This window comes from Cervus elaphus, chromosome 20, assembly GCF_910594005.1.
Source record: "Cervus elaphus chromosome 20, mCerEla1.1, whole genome shotgun sequence".
NCBI classification, from domain to species: domain Eukaryota; kingdom Metazoa; phylum Chordata; class Mammalia; order Artiodactyla; family Cervidae; genus Cervus; species Cervus elaphus.
The window spans coordinates 115,514,511-115,536,218 of record NC_057834.1 but is presented as its reverse complement, the minus strand read 5'-3'; the positions used below and the strand labels follow the sequence as shown (position 1 = coordinate 115,536,218).

Here is a 21,708-nt window from a genome sequence, read left to right as displayed (position 1 = left end):
TTAAAATTTTCCAAGTATGGGAACTTTTCTTAGAGTATGTGTCAGGTTACTAATTTAAAATTAATGGCATAATTGTCAGAGAGTGTGGTATGTGTAATAATGATTCTGTAAAACTTGTTGAATCTTGCTTTATGGTCTGGTATACACACGCTGTTTGAGATGTCTTCTTTACTATGTTAGTAATTCCTTGCAACATTATCTTTTTTATTCCTTATTCTAATTCTCTGAGACAGATAATATGACTCCCATTTTTCAAATAATGATGTTAAAATCCAATCAGCATAAATAACTCTTCCGAATTCACAGATGTAGTTAGTTTCTATTCAGTCATAGCAGCCAAAAGTAAAAAAATTGGTGTGATCAGCTTTTTATGCCAGTTGCATATGAGGCTTACTAATAATTTCATTATAAATTTTTAAGCCTCAGGATGAGGATTCATTCTTACTTCAGTGACGTTTTATCCCTCACTTGGTGCCTCAAACAATATCTCACACATATGGGTTTTCAATAGGCATTTGTTGAATTGCAGTAAATCTCAGACTGAAATCTGAAACCCTAAAAGAATATAATAAAGAGGTAATTTGTAAATACTCAAAAAATAAAATTGAACATTCAGTTCTGGAATCACTGCAAAATATAATTTGAAAATACTCCTGGCACAAAGGTATAGTAATTCTGGTTAAAGATATTAGGCATAGATACAGATATGTTACATCTACATCTAATGTCTGTATGTATCTATGTTCTTTATATATCTATGTATAGCCCTATTTAGATATGTGAAAGGATACAGCTAGATCTTCCTCTGGAAGGATAGATGGACTGAGGAAGTTGAGGAAGAGGGACCTGTAAAAGCAATAAAATTATAAACAAAGAAAAGGGAAGAAAACCAAGTGAATTTAGGTTACTTATACCCAGATAAGAGAGTGAGAATGGTCAATAATGACCTGTCAATTTTGTGTTCATGAAGTTATTAATGACCTTTGAAATAGAACTTGTGGATCTTGCGTCCCCGCGTGTGTGCGCCTAACCTCAGCTGGTCTGCCCGAGACCACCTGAGCGCCAACCCTAGTCCCTGCGCAGCCCCATTTCCGCTCCAACAAGATGAAAGAAACTATCATGAACCAGGAGAAACTCGCCAAACTGCAGGCACAAGTGCGCATTGGTGGGAAAGGAACTGCTCGCAGAAAGAAGAAGGTGGTTCGTAGAAGAGCCACAGCAGATGACAAAAAACTTCAGTTCTCTTTAAAGAAGTTAGGGGTAAACAATATCTCTGGTATTGAAGAGGTGAATATGTTCACAAATCAAGGAACAGTGATCCACTTTAACAACCCTAAAGTTCAGGCATCTCTGGCAGCAAACACTTTCACCGTTACAGGCCACACTGAGACAAAGCAACTGACAGAAATGCTCCCCAGCATCTTAAACCAGCTTGGTGCTGACAGTCTGACCAGTTTAAGGAGACTGGCTGAAGCTCTGCCCAAACAATCCGTGGATGGGAAAGCACCACTTGCCACTGGAGAGGAGGATGATGATGAAGTTCCAGATCTTGTGGAGAATTTTGATGAGGCTTCCAACAATGAAGCAAACTGAATTGAGTTAACTTCTGAAGAAGATAAATCTTGAAGAAGTTACTGGGAGCTGCTATTTTATATTATGACTGCTTTTTAAAATTTTGTTTATGGATCTGATAAAATCTAGATCTCTAATATTTTTAAGCCTAAGCCCCTGGACACTGCAGCTCTTTTCAGTTTTTGCTTATATACAATTCATTCTTTGCAGCTAATGAAGCTGAAGAAGCCTAAGAATAAAGTTTGAGACAAAGATAAATAAAATTCTTTGCCTAGTAAAAAAAAAAAAAGAAAAAAGAAATAGAACTTGTGAAGTAGAAATTCTCATTGTAAGAGTTTTGGCTGAAAAATGGTTAAAAAAAAAAAAGGATCAATTGTAAGCTATAGCTTAATGTGCATTGAGAGAGTTTTGTTTACCTTAAGATGAAAGAATCAATCCCTAGTTTAAGATAATATCTGGAAATTTATCTCTTACCCATTCTGTAAGATTCAGCTCTGGTGTTCCCTTAGAAACTGGTCCAGCACTTGGTCAAACTGCCTCTGTTGTCTTCTCTGTTTTCCAACTCTTTGCAGCCCCATGGACTGCAACAGGCTGGGCTTCCCTGTCCTTCACCATCTCCCAGAGCTTGCTCAAACTCATGTCCACTGAGTTGGTGATGCCATCCAACTGTCTCATCCTCTTTCATCCCCTTCTCCTCCTGCCTTCAGTCTTTCACAGCATCAGGGCCTTTTCTGATGAGTCAACTCTTCACATCAGGTGGCCAAAGCATTGGAGCTTCAGTTTCAGTATCAGTCATCCCAGTGAATATTCAAGGTTGATTTTCTTTAGGATTGACTGGTTTGATCTCCTTGCAGTCTAAGGGATTCTGAAGAGTCTTCTCCAACACCACAATTTGAAAGCATCAATTTTTTGGCACTCAGCCTTCTTTATGGTCTAACTCTCACATCCATACATGACTACTGGAAAAACCATAGCTCTGACTAGAATGTTGGCATTCTAGTAAATGTCGGCAAAGTAATGTCTATGTTTTTTAATATGCTGTCTAGGTTGGTCATAGCTTTTCTTCCAGGGAGCAAACATCTTTCAGTTTCATGGCTGCAGTCACCATCTGTATTGCTTTTGGAGCCCAAGAAAATAAAGTCTGTCACCGTTTACAATGTTTCCCCATTGATTTGCCATGAAGTGATGGGACTAGATGCCATGATCTTTGTTTTTTGAATGTTGAGTTTTAAGCCAGCTTTTTCACTCTCCTTTTTCACCTTTCTCTTCACTTTCTGCCATAAGGGTGGTATCATTTGCATATCGGAGGTTAATGGTATTTCTCTTGGCAATCTTTATTCCAGCTTGTGCTTCATCCAGCCTGGCGTTTCACGTGATATTGTGCTGTCAAGATGTTATTATCATAACAATTAGAATATTATAATGAATATTCTACTTAAATGTTGTACCCTCCAGATTTTAAATTCTATGACCTTGTGTTACTTATCTTTGAATCGCCAATTCTTGGCAAGGACTTGGCAATGGAACGTTTTCAAAGCATGTTTCATTAGACTATGTAACTTTCAAAAAATTTTTTCTCTTATCTTTTTATAGATCTTTCTGTATCTGTATTTTGCATTTATTTCTTCCACTATAATGCCTATAGTACCTTTTAATTGCACTTATTCTTTTTCACATGTATGACCTTCCTGCTAAACAACATACCTAAGGACTTCCCTGGTCATCCAGTGGTTAAGACTTCATGCTTCCACTTCAGGGGACATGGGTTCAGGCCCTGGTCAAGAAACTAAGATCCTGTATGCCGCATGGCACAACCAAAAAAAAAAAAAAATCCCACATACCCATATTACCATTTTTGTACTAGCATCTAGCACAGTGCCTATCATTTATTCATTGAATAGTCAATCATCTTTGAGTAACCAACCATTATTCTAACCTCATAGAATACCAGTGAAAAAGACTTATCTTCAGTTGAAGACAGACATTAGTAAACTAATAAATAAAGAAGATTATTTATTATAATAATTATTAAGATGAAGAAACAAGGTGATGTAATAAAGTGACTGTTGAATGTGAGGAGTCATTAGATAGCATACTTAAGGACAGAGTCAAGAAGTAAAATTACAACCTTTGTATATGGTGTTTCTTAAAATTACATATTGACTAAATCTTCAAAGTGAGATTTTAAGAATAACAGAATCAAGACTTTTCATTTTACAGATTGTTTTACAGATAATGTGTGACTTGTTGGAGGTATTAGAAAATATGTAATTTGTCTTTCTGTTGGTAAATTGATTTGGGGAACTTTTATATTCTTTATACCTCATTGGAATTCCTCTTGAGAAGTAAATGGCCCACTGATACCAAGGACTAGAATTGTGTTTTACTAATTACAAAAATGATAAAGAGGAGGGCAGAGAGCTTCAGTAGGAGAAAGCTAAGTAGGCTATATAAAACAGTGATAACAATAAAGAAAGTGCTACAAGAAGACTTGTACTATCTAAGTAAAGGAATCAAGAATCTCATATGAAGATTAAAAATTTTTGTTCCTGATTTTTCTAAGATACTCATGGTAGAAAATCTAATTGTACAGAAAAGTCTGAAGTAGAAAATTATAAGTAAGCCCTTACCCCAGAAGTAGCCAGTATTGGCCAGTATTGATTATTTTCCTTATACAAGTATGTTTCTCCCTTTTTCTTCTTCTTTTTCTTTTCCTACAAAATTGAGGTCATTGTTTATATTTTTTACATCTGAGATAACCAGGAAGGTGAAAAGAAAAGCACAAAGAATAACAAACATTCATGTAATTTTCTACTAAATAAAAATTTTTTTGATTGTGTAAACTTCAGATTTTTAATCTTTTAAGGAAATCTACAGATAAAGTCTTAAGTTTATATTCAATCCATAGTCCCATTCCTCTCATCTCCTCTCCAGATGCAATTAATGTGGCATATTTTAATATTTATATCACACTTTTTAAAAAGTGTGTTTTCTTTTAATGTACATAAATGGAATCCGTATGATTGTTAGAATTGAATATAAATTTATGGAAATTGCCTTATTCACTGAACACTAGGTTTTCCAGTTCTGTTCATGCTGATACATATAGATCTAATTTATTCAGAAGTGTTAAGCTTGAATTTTCACTGAACACACCTATATAATCAGCACCCAGTTCAAGAAACAGAACATTAATTACTAGAATTCCTGAACTCCTTCTGATGTCTGTCTTTGCCTCTTTTGCTCAACATTATTTATGAAATTATCCACTTTGTTCTGCATAGTTATAGTCTGCTCTTTCCCACTGGTATATATTTTGTTTCCTTAAATCAATTAAACTTTTAAAATTTATCCATTAACTATTAATGGGCCTTTGCATATTTTCCAGTTTGTGTCTGTCAACATACAGACACAAAAGTGATGCTATCAACATTCTAGTATATAATTTTGTGAAAATATATATGTACTTCAGTTTGGTATGTGTTTGAGATTTGCTGGGTTATAGGGTATGTATGGAGAAGGAAATGGCAACCCACTCCAGTACTCTTGCCTGGAGAAGTCTGTAGACAGAGGAGCCTGGTGAGCTGCTGTCCATGGGGTCGCAAAGAGTCGGACACAACTGAAGTGACTTAGCATGCATGCATGCGTTGGAGAAGGAAGTGGCAATCCACTCCAGTATTCTTGCCTGGAGAATCCCAGGGACAGAGCAGCCTGGTGGGCTGCCGTCTGTGGGGTCGCACAGAGTTGGACATGACTGAAGCGACTTAGCAGCAGCAGCAGCAGCAGGGTATATATATGTTCAGCTTTAATAACAGTGACACGAATACTTTTCCAAAGCATTATATAAAATTACGCTCCCACCAACAGTGAATGAGAATTCAGGTTACTCTGCCTCCTTGACAACATTTGATATTTTCTCTCTTTTTCATTTTAGGCATCAAATTGTCATATTAACTCACTGTGGTTTAATTTGCACTTCTGTGATTATTAGTGAAGTTTTCATATATTTATTGGTCATTTAGATATTCTCTTTTATGATATGCTTCAATATTTATTTTCATACTTAACTGTTTTTCTAATAAAATCTAAAGATATTCATTGCCTCTATTAGATAAGGAAGGACCTTAACAATTTTTTAAATTATTATTGTTCCCTTACTTATTGATTGTATGCCTTTGAGCAAGTTACTTACCCCCATTTTTGCCTCATCTGTTTCCTCATCTATAAAGTGGGGAAATAGAGCTGTTGTGAGGATTAAATGAGTTAATATAAACACTTTGAGTAGTGCCAAATACTGTTGTATAGTATTTGCTCTATAAGTAATATGTTGTTATTATTGTTGTTATTCATGAAAGGGAATATATCAAGGGAACAGAATAGAGAGTCCAGAAATAGACTGACACAAATATAGCTAATTGATTTTTGACAAATGTACAACAGCAACTCTATGAAGAAAGTGTAGTCTTCAACAAATGGTGTTCAAACCACTGGAAATGCATATGCAAAAAAGACCTTGACCCCTATCTCACACCTTATGCAAAAATTAATTCAAAATGAATCAGAAATTAAATGTAAAACATAAAACTGAAAATATTTTATAGGAAAACACAGAAGAAAAGCTTTGTTGCCTGGATTAGATATAGTGCTCTTAGAGAAGGACCCATAGCACAAGTCATAAAAAAATTGGTTTCACTAAAATTTAAGTTTTGCTTTGTGAAAGACATTATGAAGGGAATTGAAAAGACAGTCTGCAGCTGGGAGAAAATATTTGCAAACCACGTATCTGACCAGGAACTTGTATCCAAAATACATAAAGAATTCTAAAAATCTGCCAAGATTTGAACAAACACTTCGCTGAAGAAGATATGAATGGCAGATAAGCATGTGGAAGGATGCTCAGCATAACTGACTAAGGAAATGCAAATTAAAACCACAATAGGATACCACTGTGTATCTATTAGAATGGCTGAACTGAAACTGACAATACCAAGTGGTTGCAATGATACAGAGCATGTGAAACTGTTGTATAACATGGCAAGAAAGCAGGGCAGAGTGGCCACTTTGGAAAGTAGTTTCATAGTTTCTTATAAATATGAATATATGCTTGCTACATGGCACTACTGAATTAAAAATTTATGTTCAAACAAGCACCTGTATGCAAGTGTATAGCATGCCTTATTCCTAACAACCCTGAACTGGAAACAACAAAATGTCTCTCTGCTGGGGAATAAACTGTGGTCCATCTATAAAATGAAATGTTAGTCAGAAATAAAAAGAAACAAACTACTGATACACGCAACAACATGGATGAATCTCAAATGCATTGGTAATAGTCTAGTTCCCAAGTCATATTCCACTCTTGAGACCCCATGGACTGTAGACCACTAAGCTCCTCTGTGCATAGTATTTTCTAGGCAAAAACACTGGAGTGGGTTGTCATTTCCCTTTCCAGGGGATCTTCCCCACCCGAGGATCGAACACAGGTCTCCTGCAACTTTTTAACTGTCTAAGCTAACATAGAAGCCCCTCGAATGCATTATGCTAAGTTTAAAAAGCCAGACTATTTCAATTTATATGAAATTCTGGAAAACCAAAAGCATAACAATAGAGAATAGGGATGGAAAATAATCAGTAGTTGCCAGCAGTTTGTTCTTGACCTCTAAGAGGCTGTTCAAGGAAATATTTTCAGGTGATAGTTTTCTGTAACTGGGTTGTGATGGTGATTAAACACTTTTTATATTTGTCAAAACTTACAGAATTGCATACACACAGTGAATTTTACTATGTGTAAATTGAAAAAAATTTTAGAAGAAACCTTCTTAAGCTGTATCTCTGAATATTGCTTCCCTTCTACTTCTTTATTTTCTCTTTGGGGACCCCTGTTAATTTTTTATTTTTTAATTAATTTATTTTTTATTGAAGGATAATTGCTTTACAGAATTTTGCTGTTTTCTGTCATACCTCAACATAAATCAGTCATAGGTATACATATATCCCCTCCCTTTTGAAACTCCCTCCCAGCTCCCTCCCCATCCCACCATTCTAGTTTGATACAGAGCCCCTGTTTGAGTTTCTTGAGCCATACAGCAAATTCCCATTGGCAATATATTTTACATATGGTAATGTAAGTTTCCATGTTACTCTTTCCAAGTTTTATGCTGTATGTTCTTCATCTTTTCTGTCTCATAATTTATCATTTTTTTTCACTTATTTAATGTAATTGGATGGACTCTCAGGATTATCTTTCATTTCATTAATTCTTTGTGTTTAAAGAAGAGTTTATTTCATCTTAAAATTTATAATTTTATAATTTCCAAGATTCTTCCTTGGTTCTTTTTTGAGTTGGTCATTCACTCTGCCAGAGGATGACTTGGTCTAGTTGTTGTCTCATTGGTTTTCTTTGCTTCTTCTAGTTAATTTCTCTTCCAGATCTCAGAGCTTAGCATGCCTGTGGTTTAAGCTACTAATTATTTCTCTATATTGCTTTTCTTCTTTTGGTCATAGAAATATTTATCTTATTCTACTTGCTTTTATCATTTAATACTATCTGATGTTTCCTTATACCACTATACCTACAATTCTCAACTGAGGGTAACTCTACCCCTGAGAATACATTTGATAACACCTGGAGGTATCTTTGGCACAATGCAGAGGACAGTCCCTCAGACCAAGTCTCTGATCCAAAGGAACTGTACTTTTTTCATAAACACCATCATAGTTTAATTGACTCCCTATATGGTACTGGAAGGTTTTTTTTTGTTTCATTTTCCCCAATATTATATCACTTTGATAAATAGTCTTATGTAACTTTTTTACACCATTAATTAATCCCCAAATGTAGATATTTCTGAATCCAAAGAAAACTAAGATTTGAGAGGCACTATCTAGGAAGTTGAAAATTACTTAGAAAACAAAAGTCTTTTATCATGTCATTCCCATAGTGGAACTTATAATACACATTCACACATAAAGATCTTCTATTAGTTTTACTTTTAAACTCCTTCCCCCCGCCCCAGATATACTCCTAAGTTGTCTTGCATGCGTGCATGCTCAGTCACTTCAGTCGTGTCCAACTCTTTGCAACCCTATGGACTGTAGCCTTCGAGGCTCCTCTGTCCATAGGGTTCTCCAGGCAATAATACAGGAGTGAGCTGCCATGCCCTCCTTCAGTAAGTTGTCTTAAGGCCCTTCAAATTCTGTGCAGGCTTCCTTGCTTTATTCTTACGTAGCAGATTTCAGAATCTTAATGAATGCTTTACCAACCTAACTGTAAATATATCATGCTTTCTTTAGTCTTAATTCTTTTCAATACAGACCAGTATTAAGGTGTTTGGTAACAGGGATACAATACCTGCTAAGATAAGATAAGAACAGAGGACTGCCTTTAATTTGCTGCTTGACCTAACTTCACTTGCTTCTCTTACCTAGGCTTCAGTTTTACCATATGTAAAATGAAAGAGTTATATCATCTAATTCCCATAGGCTTTTCCACTTATAAACCTGTGATATGTTATTATTTACATTGCTTTTATTTGCCTTTTGGCTATGACCCTTTACTGTTCCTGAGATAGAGATAAAATGTTTAAAGATTTCTAAGATCTTGAAAAATTCCTCATATTTGGCCTTTACCATCCTTATCTCCCTCCTGGTAGTGATTGATAATAAAAATCTTAAAATGGAAATTGTCTTATGTTGGAGAACTACAAAGGATGGTGCTGGAAAAATAGCATAAAAATTCACAGCTGGATTGGAAAGGGAAAAAACTAGATAAGAAAAAAGGGGGTAACAGCTGTATAAAACAACAAACTAGGTCTCTAATTTTAGCAGGGTCAAAGAAATGTGCCCTAAGGTCTTATCTTCATTAGCCCCCATGTAATTCTCAAACTCAGGATCTTGAAATTTATTAGAATTACACAGGACTAGAATTCAGGTTCCCCAACCTTCTAGTTAATATCTTAAACGCTACACTATGTAATACCATTTGAAATATTATGGCATTTAATTTTACATAGAGAATGAAGATACATGCATGAAATAATCTTTCATAATTTATTTCTATAGGTTTTTTTAACCACTTAACCTATTTTCTGGCTGCTGGTGCTGTTACTTTGGGAATTGGTTTCTTTGCTTTGGCATCAGCCTTGTGGTTCCTGATTTGCAAACGAAGGTAAGATTTATTAGAGCATTTGACTTTTTTCTTTTAAAAATTCGATGAAAGATTTCCTCAAATGATATTAAACTTAAATAACTCTAAAGACATTTTATAATTTGACTGGGGAGAAAACTACTTGTTTAAAGTAGCCTGAGCAGAGAAGTCCTAGTAGTATAATAGTCCGAGTAGTATAGTAGCAATCTTCATGCATGAAAATTTTAAGGAATAATGAGATGTGTTTTATTCTGTAGAAGACATGAGTTTGAATTATAATAAAAGGCTAGAAAATTTTTAAAATTTTTGGTTACTAACTTAGAGATTAAAAAAGTTACTGAAAGAAAAAGACTCTCTTCCTTTAGGAGATAATTTAAGAAAAGAGCTGACAAAATGCTCTGGTATGGTCTAAGTGTAGTCTTTTGCCAGAGATGGAAATAAGAAACTTGATACCTCAGTTCCTTTCACCCCTAAAATTTGGTGTTTTTCATTATTTAACTGGTTCGGTATTTGCTTTGGCTCATGTTAAAAAATGTAATCTTCCCACACACTCTTCCAGTATTTCCTATTTCAGCAAATGAATATATACTGTCTACTCACTTGCATAAGTCAGAAAACCAGAAATTATTCACTAATCCATTCTTTCAACAAATATTTATTGGGTGCCTGCCATTGTTCGGGGTACTAAAGATATAGTTGTGAACACTTGCAGTGCCACTGAGAGGAAACAGATAATTAACAAAGCGGTGAGGAGAATGCGTCTTCCAGTGAATAATATTTAATCTGAGACTTGGCTTAAAAAAGGAGCCAGACATGTGATAATCCTGTGCAAGAGCTTTTCTTTATGCTAATGGAATAGTAAGTACAGGGATTTCAAGTGGGAATGATCTTGGTATTGTTCAGTAAACAGAAAATGTGACTAGATCAAGTGAGAGGGAAATAATGATGACATTAAAGAGGTAGACAGGGGTCAGATCACATAGGAGTTTGTAGGCAAGAACATGGAATTTAGATATTATTATTTCTGCCATCAGAAGGTTTTAAGCAAGAGAATGGCATTATCATCATTATCACAGCTAAAATCAGGTATTTACTACATACTGTTCTAAGTGTTTTATATGTTCTTATCTTCATTTAGACTTCATAGCAGCACCATGAAGTTTCAGTAATATTATCCCCATTTTAAAGACTACAGTGCCACCTATAGATGATTTACATTTTATTAAAAATTTGAGATGCAGAATTTAAATATATAATGAGGAATTTCAACAAATATATTCCCATGTAATCACAACCCCATTGAAGACACAGAACTTTTCTATCATCCTGTAAGGATCTCTCATCCTCTTTTCCAGGAGTTACTCCCCACCTCCGACCCAGAAGCAGTCATTATTCTGATTTTTATCACCGTAGATAAATTTTACCCATTTTTTAACTTCATATAAATGGACTTTTTACATTTGCTTTTCTCACTCAGCATAATATTTTTTAGATTCATTTATGTTGTTGAGTTTATCTTTTCATTCTTTTCATTGTATAAATATATCTCAGTTTGCTTTTCCATTTTTCAGTTAATGGACATTTAGATCACTTCCAATTTTTAGCTCTTAGGAATATGGCTGCTATGAACATTCTTCTGTAAATCTTTTTGTACACATGTTTTTAACTTCTCTTGGGTAAATACCTAAGAGTGGAATTGCTGGATCTTATGATTAGATTTATAAGAAACTGCTAATCAGTTCTCCAAGGTGGAATTACACTCCCATTCAGCAAGGTATGAGAGTTTTAATTCATATTTTTAAAAGATTTTTCTTAAATCTCTCTGACTTCTATATTTTAATGGAGTAAGAATAAAATCTGAGGGGCAAGTTAGGAGGCTACTGCACAGTCTAGATTAAGGATGACAGTGTCTTAAACTAATATGGAAACAGAGGATATGAAAAAAATGGAGTTGGATTGGGGATAATTTTGCAGGTAAAGTTAGGAGGTCTTGTTGATGGGTTGGATGAGGCAAAGAAAGATAAGTGAAATGGCAGAGATAATGCTAACACCTACGTTTTTAGCATGAGCAGCTGAGTATTTAATCATGCCATTTACTGAGATGAGGAGGTAATGGCGGGGGGGCACAAATTGAGGGAGTAGTGATAAACTAGGAGTTGTATTTTGGTGTAAATTTGAAAGCCTATGAGACATCCAAGTTAAAATGTTAAACAGACAGTTGGATATACATGTATGAACTTCAGGAGAGATGTCAGGGCTAAAGATTTAGGTTATCAATGTATGGAGGGTATCTAAAGTCATACAACTGGATGAGACTAATCAGGCAGTGATTTTTGAAAGAGAAGACTGTATGACTGTCCTCTTCAGCTCACCAACATTTAGAAAGCTAGAAAAAGAGCAAGAAGAATCAACAACATCTGAGAAGGAAAAGCAGAAAGGTATGTGGTATCAAGGAAGTCAAAATTAGAAAATGTTTTAAGAAGGAGGCGATGACCAGTTATGTTAAAGGTGCTTAAGAAGTTGAGAAAAATGAGGATAGAGAAATAATTTTTGGCTTTAGCAATATAGAAGTTACTGGTAGCCTTGAATAGTTTTGGTAGAGTGATGGGTTCAGAAACTTACTTTTGAGTAAAACCAGGAGGTGAGGAAATTAAAACAAATACATACATTCTTTTAAGAAGCTTTTTTCAGCAGGGGTGTGTAGAGCAGTTGCTAAAAGGGGCAGAAACTGGAAGAAATATGAGGTAGAATTTTTTTTAAAACATCTATTTTAAGAAATTATTTATTTATTTTTGGTTGCACAGGGTCTTTGTTACTGTGCTCGAGCTTTTCTCTAGTTGCCACTCTTGTTGCAGAGCACTGGCTCTAGGCACATATGCTTCAGTAGTTGCAGCTTATGGGCTCTAGAGCCTGGACTCAGCAGCTGTGGTGCTCGGGCTTAGTTGCTCTGCAGCATGTGGAATCTTCCCAGACCAGGGATCGAACCCATGTCCCCTGAATTGACAGGCGGATTCCTATCCACTTTCCCACCAGAGAAGTCCAAGGAAAGATTGTTTTGTTCTTCCTCGAAACATGGAAAGCATGTTTGATATCTCCTCCTCTCTTTCGCACCCCTACTAAACTTGAACCATCACCATGTTCTATTTATTTTACCTCATAAATTGCTCAAATCTATCCATTTCTTTCCATTACCTTTGCCACCACCTTATCCCCCACATAGACTCCTGCAGTAGGAGTTATAACTGACCTTTACCTTCACTACTGACATCGTTTAATCTCTTCTCCACACTTCAGCCAGATATTTTCCAAATGCAGATCTGATCAAGTCACCCTACACTTCCACCCCATTCCCACTGTGAAGGACATCCCACCGATTTTAGGATAAAGATAAAACAATATGACTTTTAAGGCCCTACATGGTCTCCCCATGCATATTCTCAAATTTCATTTCCCACTTTCCCTCCTGCTTTCTGTACTTCTGCTACACTGTCCTAATGTGGCCACTAGGTCTTTGTACTTGATATTCTCTGACTAGAATGTTCTTACTCCTACATCTCCCCTTCTCTACTCTTTCTACCTAATAACCGCTCCCATTTCTTCAGATGCCTAATTCAATCATTTCTTCCTCAGAAAAGCCTTCCCTGACCTTTCTAATCAGGTTAATTCCCTTTCTTATGTACACACAGAGTAGTGGGTAGTTTTCCTTGATAATACTTCCCATAGTTGTAATTTTTTCATTTTCTTGTGTTAGTTTTATTACTATCTGCCTTCGTTGCTAGTGTTTAAGCTCCATGAGCACAGTGACAGTTCCATGAGGGTAGTGGCTGTGCTTTTTCTTCCCTGCCACTGTATATAACACCCAGCATAATGCCTGGCACATAGTAAGTACTCAGTATATATTTGATAAGTAAATTGAATTCAATAAGTGATGGCTTTTAATTGTTAATACTGTATTAAGTAACATAATATGATCTCTTGAATTAATTTGGAAAATTTCTAGTACCTCAGAAAAAAGAAATGGAAATCAGCATTATTTTTTAAATTAAATCTAGAATTACTATCAGAAACTACAATCCTTTATACTTAACTGTCTTCAGTCAGCTGGAGTTTTACTTGCTATTTCATTATTTTAGAAATAATGTGGCTGCATGCATAAAGATCACAGGTATTCTTCCCTTGAAAGTCATTAGTTTCAATTCAGTTTCCTTCTACTTACTTTTGCCAGAGATGTTATTAAATATAAAAATGGCCAATGAGTTTCGTTCATTTAGAAATAATGCGGCTGCATGCATAAAGGTCACACAGGTATTCTTCCCTTGTAAGTCATTAGTTTCAATTCAGTTTCCTTCTACTTACTTTTGCCAGAGATATTATAAAATATAAAAATGGCCAATGAGTTTCATTCATTTAATTTCCTATGTCGTTAAAGGCAGATCTATGAAAAGCCTAACTGACATTAAAGTTGATTATCTCACAGCCAGAGAGAGAAGATTATCAAAAACTAATGGTTGATCTTCAAACTGGAAATATTAACCCTGTGAGGAAGTAGCTTAATTTACATTCTATGAACAAAATATGTGTTGTGAAATCAGTAACATATGAGAAGAGAATATATGTTGATTTGTACTTTTGAAAGTAAATATGTAATAATATATTCTGATTTTAAACCATTTATATAGAACTGTTGGAAACAATGATTTTGTTTTATAATTCTTGTTTTAAAATGTTCTCTATAAAATATTTTTCAGAGAAATATTTCAAGACTCTAAATTTAAAGCAGTTGATGAGAGATGCAGACAAAGACCATCAAAGGCGAAGATTAAATCTCATCCTCAGTGTGTTTTTATTTCTCGTAATTTTCATACTGGAAGATTCCAATCACAGGTAATGTGTAATATTTTATAGCAATCTTTTCAAATAATTTCTTGTGACACCATGTCATTAGCATTGTTGTCTTTATTTTAATTATCCACTACTGTTTTTAAATTTGAGGGACAATAACATGGAGATAAATTTAAATTACCCAAACTAGTTAGAGTTTATATTATAGGAAATTGAAAGGCTAAGTGAAAATGTCTCCTGTAGTTGCTTCCCTATATCTCTAGCTTGAGAACCTGCATTCCCCATATTGCAGTTGTTATAGGCTTGAAGATAAATGGCATAAGAAAAGCAAAGCAAAATTGCCAAGCCTATGAAAAGAAAGAGATTTGGACATAAGAGGATACTCAGATAACCAAAAAATCTAATCAAACCAACTAATTGAAATGAAATACAGTTTAACAAGGGTTTATTAAGGCTTCATTACATTCTGAGCTCTTGGCCCTCCCTGTTGATAGTGATATGAACCTTACCTTCAAAGTGCTAGTGTAGTACAAGTGGAAAAGACTGACACATAATTAACTTTCTGTTATATGGTATCAAAATAGTGTTGTATGGACAAAGTAAAACAAGGGAGACACCAGTAGAAATTTAAAATTATGGTATAGCTAAACAATGTTTTATTAATGTTTTTGGATTCCATGTCTAATATATTCTTCCTTTTTCTGTTATATTTCTGAGCCTCATCCAGATTGGTGCATATACTGATTATTCATTGTTCTTTTTATTATGTGGTGTTCTGTTATATGAATATGTCAAGTTTTATGTTATAAACATTTAAATTGTTTTCAGCTGTTTTTTTAAGGAAATTTCCATGGTGAATGTACCTAACATTGGAATCACTGACTCATGGGATTTGTGCATGTTAAAAATTATTAGATAAATTCAAATTATTTTCCAAAGCAGTTCTCTCAACATACATTCCCCTAAGGCATATAAAATTGCTAGGATTGCTCCATATCAACAAGACCTGATATTTTTAGGCTACTAAGTTTTTAACAATCTGATGGATGTGTAATAGTATCTCACTATAACTTTCTCTTAGTAGACTTTATTTTTCCAAGAGGTTTTAGGCTTACAGCAAAACTAAGGAGGAAGTATAGCATTCTCATATACTCCTTACCCCTACTCAAGTACAGCCTCCTCTACTATCAACATCCTGCACCAGAGTGGTACAGTTGTTACTCCTGATGAATCTACATTGAGACATCATCACCCAGAGTCCATTGTCTGTTACAATTCACTCTTGAATCCAGCATTCTAAGGGTTTTGATATGTATATAGTGACAGAAACACACACACACATACACACACACAGAAAAACAGGGACAGACGGAGAGAGATATGTGGGCAACATTATATTAATAGCATCACACACAATAGTTTTACTACCCTAAAGATCTTGTTCCATGCTTGTTCAAAGGAAGGATCATCCAACCAGCAGTCATTTAGCTGTTTCCATGTTTCCAGCCTATTCTAGGATGTCGTATAGTTGGAATCATACAGAATGTAGCCTTTTCAGGCTTCTTTTTCTTATTAATATGCATTTAAAGTGCTCTCTGTCTTTTCAAAACTTGATATCACATTTCTTTTGGCACTGACTAATATTCCATTGTATGGATCTGTTGTTGGTCAGTGGTGTCCGACTCTTTGCAAACCCATGGACTGCAGCACACCAGGTTTCCCTGTCCTTGACCATCTCCCTAAGTTTGCTCAAACTTATGTCCATTGAGTCAGTGATATCATCTAACCATCTCATCTTCTGTCATCCCCTTCTCCTCCTGCCTTCCATCTTTCCTGGCATCAGAGTCTTTTCCAGTGAGTTGGCTCTTCACATCAGATGGCCAAAAGTATTGGAGCTTCAGCTTCAGCATCAGTCCTTCAATGAATATTCAAGATTTATTTCCTTTAGGATTGACTGGTTTGATCTCCTTGCAGTCCAAGGGACTCTCAAGAGTCTTCTCCAACACCACAGTTTGAAAACATCAATTCTTCAGTGCTCAGCCTTCTTTATGGTCCAACTCTCGCATCCATATATGACTACTGGAAAAACCATAGCTTTGACTATGTGGACCTTTATCAGCATAGAATGTATGGATCTACCACCTGAACTGCCTGACAAAGTAGCTGTACCATTTTGCATCCCCACCAGCAATGAATGAGAGTTTCTGTTGCTCCACATCCTCACCAGGACTTAGTGGTGTCAGTGTTGTATTTTCACCATTGTAATAGGCATATACATATAGCTGAGCTATTTCAAATCCTAAAAGATGATGCTATGAAAGTGTGGCACTCAATATGCCAGCAAATTTGGAGAACTCACCAGTGGCCATAGAACTGGAAAAGGTCAGTTTTCATTCCAATCCCAATGAAAAGCAATGCCAAAGAATGCTCAAACTACCACACAATTGCACTCATCTCACACACTAGTTAAGTAATGCTTAAAATTCTCCAAGCCAGGCTTCAACAATACATGAACTGTGGACTTCTAGATGTTCAAGCTGGTTTTAGAAAAGGCAGAGGAACCAGAGATCAAATTGCCAACATCCGCTGGATCATCAAAAAAGCAAGAGAGTTCCAGAAAAACATCTACTTCTGCTTTATTGACTATGCCAAAGCCTTTGACTCTGTGGATCACAATAAACTATGGAAAATTCTGAAAGAGATGGGAATACCAGACCATCTGACCTGCCTCTTGAGAAATCTGTATGCTGGTCAGGAAGCAACAGTTAGAACTGGACATGGAACAGACTAATTCCAAATAGGAAAAGGAGTACGTCAAGGCTGTATATTGTCACCCTGCTTATTTAACTTATATGCAGAGTACATCATGAGATACGCTGGGCTGGAGGAAGTACAAGCTGGAATCGAGATTGCCGGGAGAAATATCAATAACCTCAGATATGCAGATGACACCACCCTTAAGGCAGAAAGTGAAGAAGAACTAAACAGCCTCTTGATGAAACTGAAAGAGGAGAGTGAAAAAGTTGGCTTAAAGCTCAACATTCAGAAAACAAAGATCATGGCATCCGGTCCCATCACTTCATGGCAAATAGATGGAGAAACAGTGGAAACAGGGACAGACTTTATTTTGGGGAGCTCCAAAATCACTGCAGTTGGTGACTACAGCCAAGAACTAAAAAGACGCTTACTCCTTGGAAGGAAAGTTATGACCAACCTAGACAGCATATTAAAAAGCAGAGACATTAGTTCGCCAACAAAGGTCCATCTAGTCAAGGCTATGGTTTTTCCAGTAGTCATGAATGGATGTGAGAGTTGGACTATGAAGAAAGCTGAGCACCGAAGAATCGATGCTTCTGAACTGTGGTGTTGGAGAAGACTCTTGAGAATCCCTTGGACTGCAAGGAGATCCAACCTGTCCACCCTAACGGAGACCATTCCTGGGTGTTCATTGGAAAGACTGATGTTGAAGTTGAAACACCAATACTTTGGCCACCTGATGAGAAGGGCTGACTCATTTGAAAAGACTCTGATGCTGGGAAACATTGAGGGCGGGAGGAGAAGGGGACGATAGAGGATGAGATGGTTGGATGGCATCACCAATTCAATGGACATGAGTTTGAGTAAACTCCGGGGATTGGTAATAGAAAGGGAGGCCTGGCGTGCTGCAGTCTGTGGGGTTGCAAAGAGTTGGACCTGAATGAGCTACTGAACTGAATAGGCATGTAATTGTTTTAGTTGTTTTTATTTTTCATTTCCCTAATAATATATGATGCTAATAATCTTTTCATATGTTCATTTGCCATCTGTATATCTTCTTTGGTGAGGTGTCTGTTCAGATCTTTTGCTCAATTTTTAATTGGGTTGTTCGTTTTATTATTGTTGAGTTTTAGGGGTTCTTTGTACATTTTGAATAACAATCTTCTATCAGATATATCTTTTCCAAACACTTTTAACTGGTCTGTGTCCTGTCTTCTCATTCTCTTGATATCTCACTATAGTGTTAATTTGTATTTTCCTGCCAAAAAATGAAGTGATTGTCTTTACTAAAGATCATTGGCCATTACTCATTTCTCTTATGTAAAATGCCTGTTCAGATTTTTTACCCCTTTTTCTATTTATCTTTTTTCATGAAACTTTAAAAGTTTATATTAATATAAATTTATATGTATTAATATAAATTATATAAATATTATATAAATGGATACCTATTCCTTTGTCAGTTATGTGAATTTTGATACCTTCATCCACTTTTGGCTTTTGTTTTCACTGTTTTTTAAAGTGAAGTATAGTTGACTTACAATATTGTGTTACTTTCAGGTATCCAACAAAGTGATTCAGCTTATATACATATATTTATTATACATTAAATTTTCAGATTCTTTGCCATTATAGGTTATTAGAAGATAATAATATAGTTCCCTGTGCTATTCATTAAATCCTAGTTGTCCATCTATTTTATATATAGTGGTGTATCTCCGCTAATCCCATACTCTTTTTTTAATAATTATTTGTTTTGTTTTTTAATTAAATTAATTTATTTTAACTGGAGGCTAATTACTTTACAATATTGTAGTGGTTTTTACCATACATTGACATAAATCAGCCATGGGTGTACATGTGTTCCCTATCCTGAACCTCCCTCCCACCTCCCTCCCCATCCAATCCCTCAGGGTCATCCCAGTGCACCAGCCCTGAGCACCCTGTCTCATGCGTCAAACCTGCACTGGCGATCTGTTTCACATATGATAATATACATGTTTCAATGCTATTCTCTCAAATCATCCCACTCTCGCCTTCTCCCACAGAGTCCAAAAGACTGTTCTTTACATCTGTGTCTCTTGCTGTCTCACATATAGGGTTATTGTTACTATCTTTCTAAATTCCATATATATGCGATAATATACTGTATTGGTATTTTTCTTTCTGACTTACTTCACTCTGTATAATAGGCTCCAATATCATCCACCTCATTAGAACTGATTCAAATACATTCTTTTTAATGGCTGAGTAATATTCCACTGTGTATATGTACCACAGCTTTCTTATCCATTCATCTGCTGAGGACATCTAGGTTACTTCCTTGTCCTGGCTATTGTAAACAGTGCTGCAATGAACACTGGGGTACACGTGTCTTTTTCAGTTCTGACTTCCATGGTGTGTATGCCCAGGAGTGGGATTGCTGGGTCCTATGGCAGTTCTATTTCCAGTTTTTAAGGAATCTCCACACTGTTCTCCATAGAGGCTGTCCTAGTGTGCATTCCCACCAACAATGAAAGAGGGTTCCCTTTTCTCCACACCCTCTCCAGCATTTACTGTTTGTAGACTTTTTGATAGCCTCCATTCTGACTGGTGTGAGATGGTACCTCATTGTGGTTTTGATTTGCATTTCTCTGATAATGAGTGATATTGAGCATCTTTTCATGTGTTTGTTAGCATCTGTATGTCTTCTTTGGAGAAATGTCTGTTTAGTTCTTTGGCCCATTTTTTGATTGGGTCATTTATTTTTCTGGAATTGAGCTGCATGAGCTGCTTGTATATTTTTGAGGTTAATTCTTTGTCAGTTGCTTCGTTTGCTATTATTTTCTCCCATTCTGAAGGCTGTCTTTTCACCTTGCTTATAGTTTCCTTCATTGTGCAAAAGCTTTTAAGTTTAATTAGGTCCCATTTGTGTATTTTTGCTTTTATTTCCAATATTCTGGGAGGTGAGTCCTAGAGGATCTTGCTGTGATTTATGTCAGAGAGTGTTTTGCCTATGTTTTTCCTCTAGGAGTTTTATAGTTTCTGGTCTTACATTTAGATCTTTGATCCATTTTGAGTTTCTTTTTGTGTATGGTGTTAGAAAGTGTTCTAGTTTCATTCTTTTACAAGTGGTTGACCAGTTTTCCAAGCACCACTTTTCTCCACTGTATATTCTTGCCTCCTTTGTCAAAGATAAGGTGTCCATAGGTGCATGGATTTATCTCTGGGCTCTCCATTTTGTTCCATTGATCTATATTTCTGTCTTTGTGCCAGTACCATACTGTCCTGATGACTGTAGCTTTGTAGATAGTCTGAAGTCAGGCAGGTTGATTCCTCCAGCTCCATTCTTCTTTCTCAAGATTGCTTTGGCTATTTGAGGGTTTTTGTATTTCCATACAAATTGTGAAATTATTTGTGCTAGTTCTCTGAAAAATACCGTTGGTAGCTTGATAGGGAGTGCATTCAATCTATAGATTGCTTTGGTTGGTATACTCATTTTCACTATATTGATTCTTCTGATCCATGAACATGGTATATTTCTCCATCTATTTGCGTCATCTTTGGTTTCTTTCATCAGTGTTTTATAGTTTTCTATATATAGGTCTTTTGTTTCTTTAGGTAGATTTATTCCTAAGTATTTTATTCTTTTCGTTGCAATGATGAATGGAATTGTTTCCTTAATTTCTCTTTCTGTTTTCTCATTGTTAGTGCATAGGAATGCAAGGGATTTCTGTGTGTTAATTTTATATCCTTCAACTTTACTATATTCATTGATTAGCTCTAGTAATTTTCTGGTGGAGTCTTTAGGGTTTTCTATGTAGAGGATCATGTCATCTGCAAACAGTGAGAGTTTTACTTCTTCTTTTCCAATCTGGATTCCTTTTCTTTCTTTTTCTTCTCTGATTGCTGTGGCTAAGACTTCCAAAACTATGTGAAATAGTAGTGGTGAGAGTGGGCATCCTTGTCTTGTTCCTGACTTTAGGGGAAATGCTTTCAATGGGTTTATCACATATGGCTTTTATTATGTTGAGGTATGTTCCTTCTATGTCTGCTTTCTGGAGGGTTTTTATCATAAATGGATGTTGAGTTTTGCCAAAGGCTTTCTCTGCATCTATTGAGATAATCATATGGTTTATATCTTTCAGTTTGTCAATGTGGTGTATCACATTGATTGATTTGCAAATATTGAAGAATCCTTGCATCCCTGGGGTAAAGCCCACTTGGTCATGATGTATGATCTTTTTAATATGTGTTGTTGGATTCTCTTTGCTAGAATTTTGTTAAGGATTTTTGCATCTACGTTCATCAGTGATATTGACCTGTAGTTTTCTTTTTTTGTGGCATCTTTGTCTGGTTTTGGTATTAGGGTGATGGTGGCCTCATAGAATGAGTTTGGAAATTTACCTCCC

The 21,708-nt window shown here is 35.7% G+C and overlaps 2 protein-coding genes across 2 annotated transcripts in view; both read left to right on the top strand.

Moving 5' to 3' along the window:
• Nucleotides 1-21,708, top strand: part of C20H1orf185 (chromosome 20 C1orf185 homolog) — a 159,897-nt gene that overhangs the window by 118,399 nt on the left and 19,790 nt on the right. Inside the window, exons 3-4 of the mRNA XM_043876373.1 lie at nt 9,634-9,739; nt 14,467-14,602. Coding sequence (XP_043732308.1) covers nt 9,634-9,739; nt 14,467-14,602 — 242 coding nt within the window. The remainder of the gene's footprint in view (nt 1-9,633; nt 9,740-14,466; nt 14,603-21,708) is intronic.
• Nucleotides 1,072-1,861, top strand: LOC122677466 (transcription factor BTF3-like). Its single transcript, XM_043877507.1, has one exon. The coding sequence runs from the start codon at nt 1,105-1,107 to the stop codon at nt 1,591-1,593; it is 489 nt and encodes a 162-aa protein (XP_043733442.1). The 5' UTR covers nt 1,072-1,104; the 3' UTR covers nt 1,594-1,861.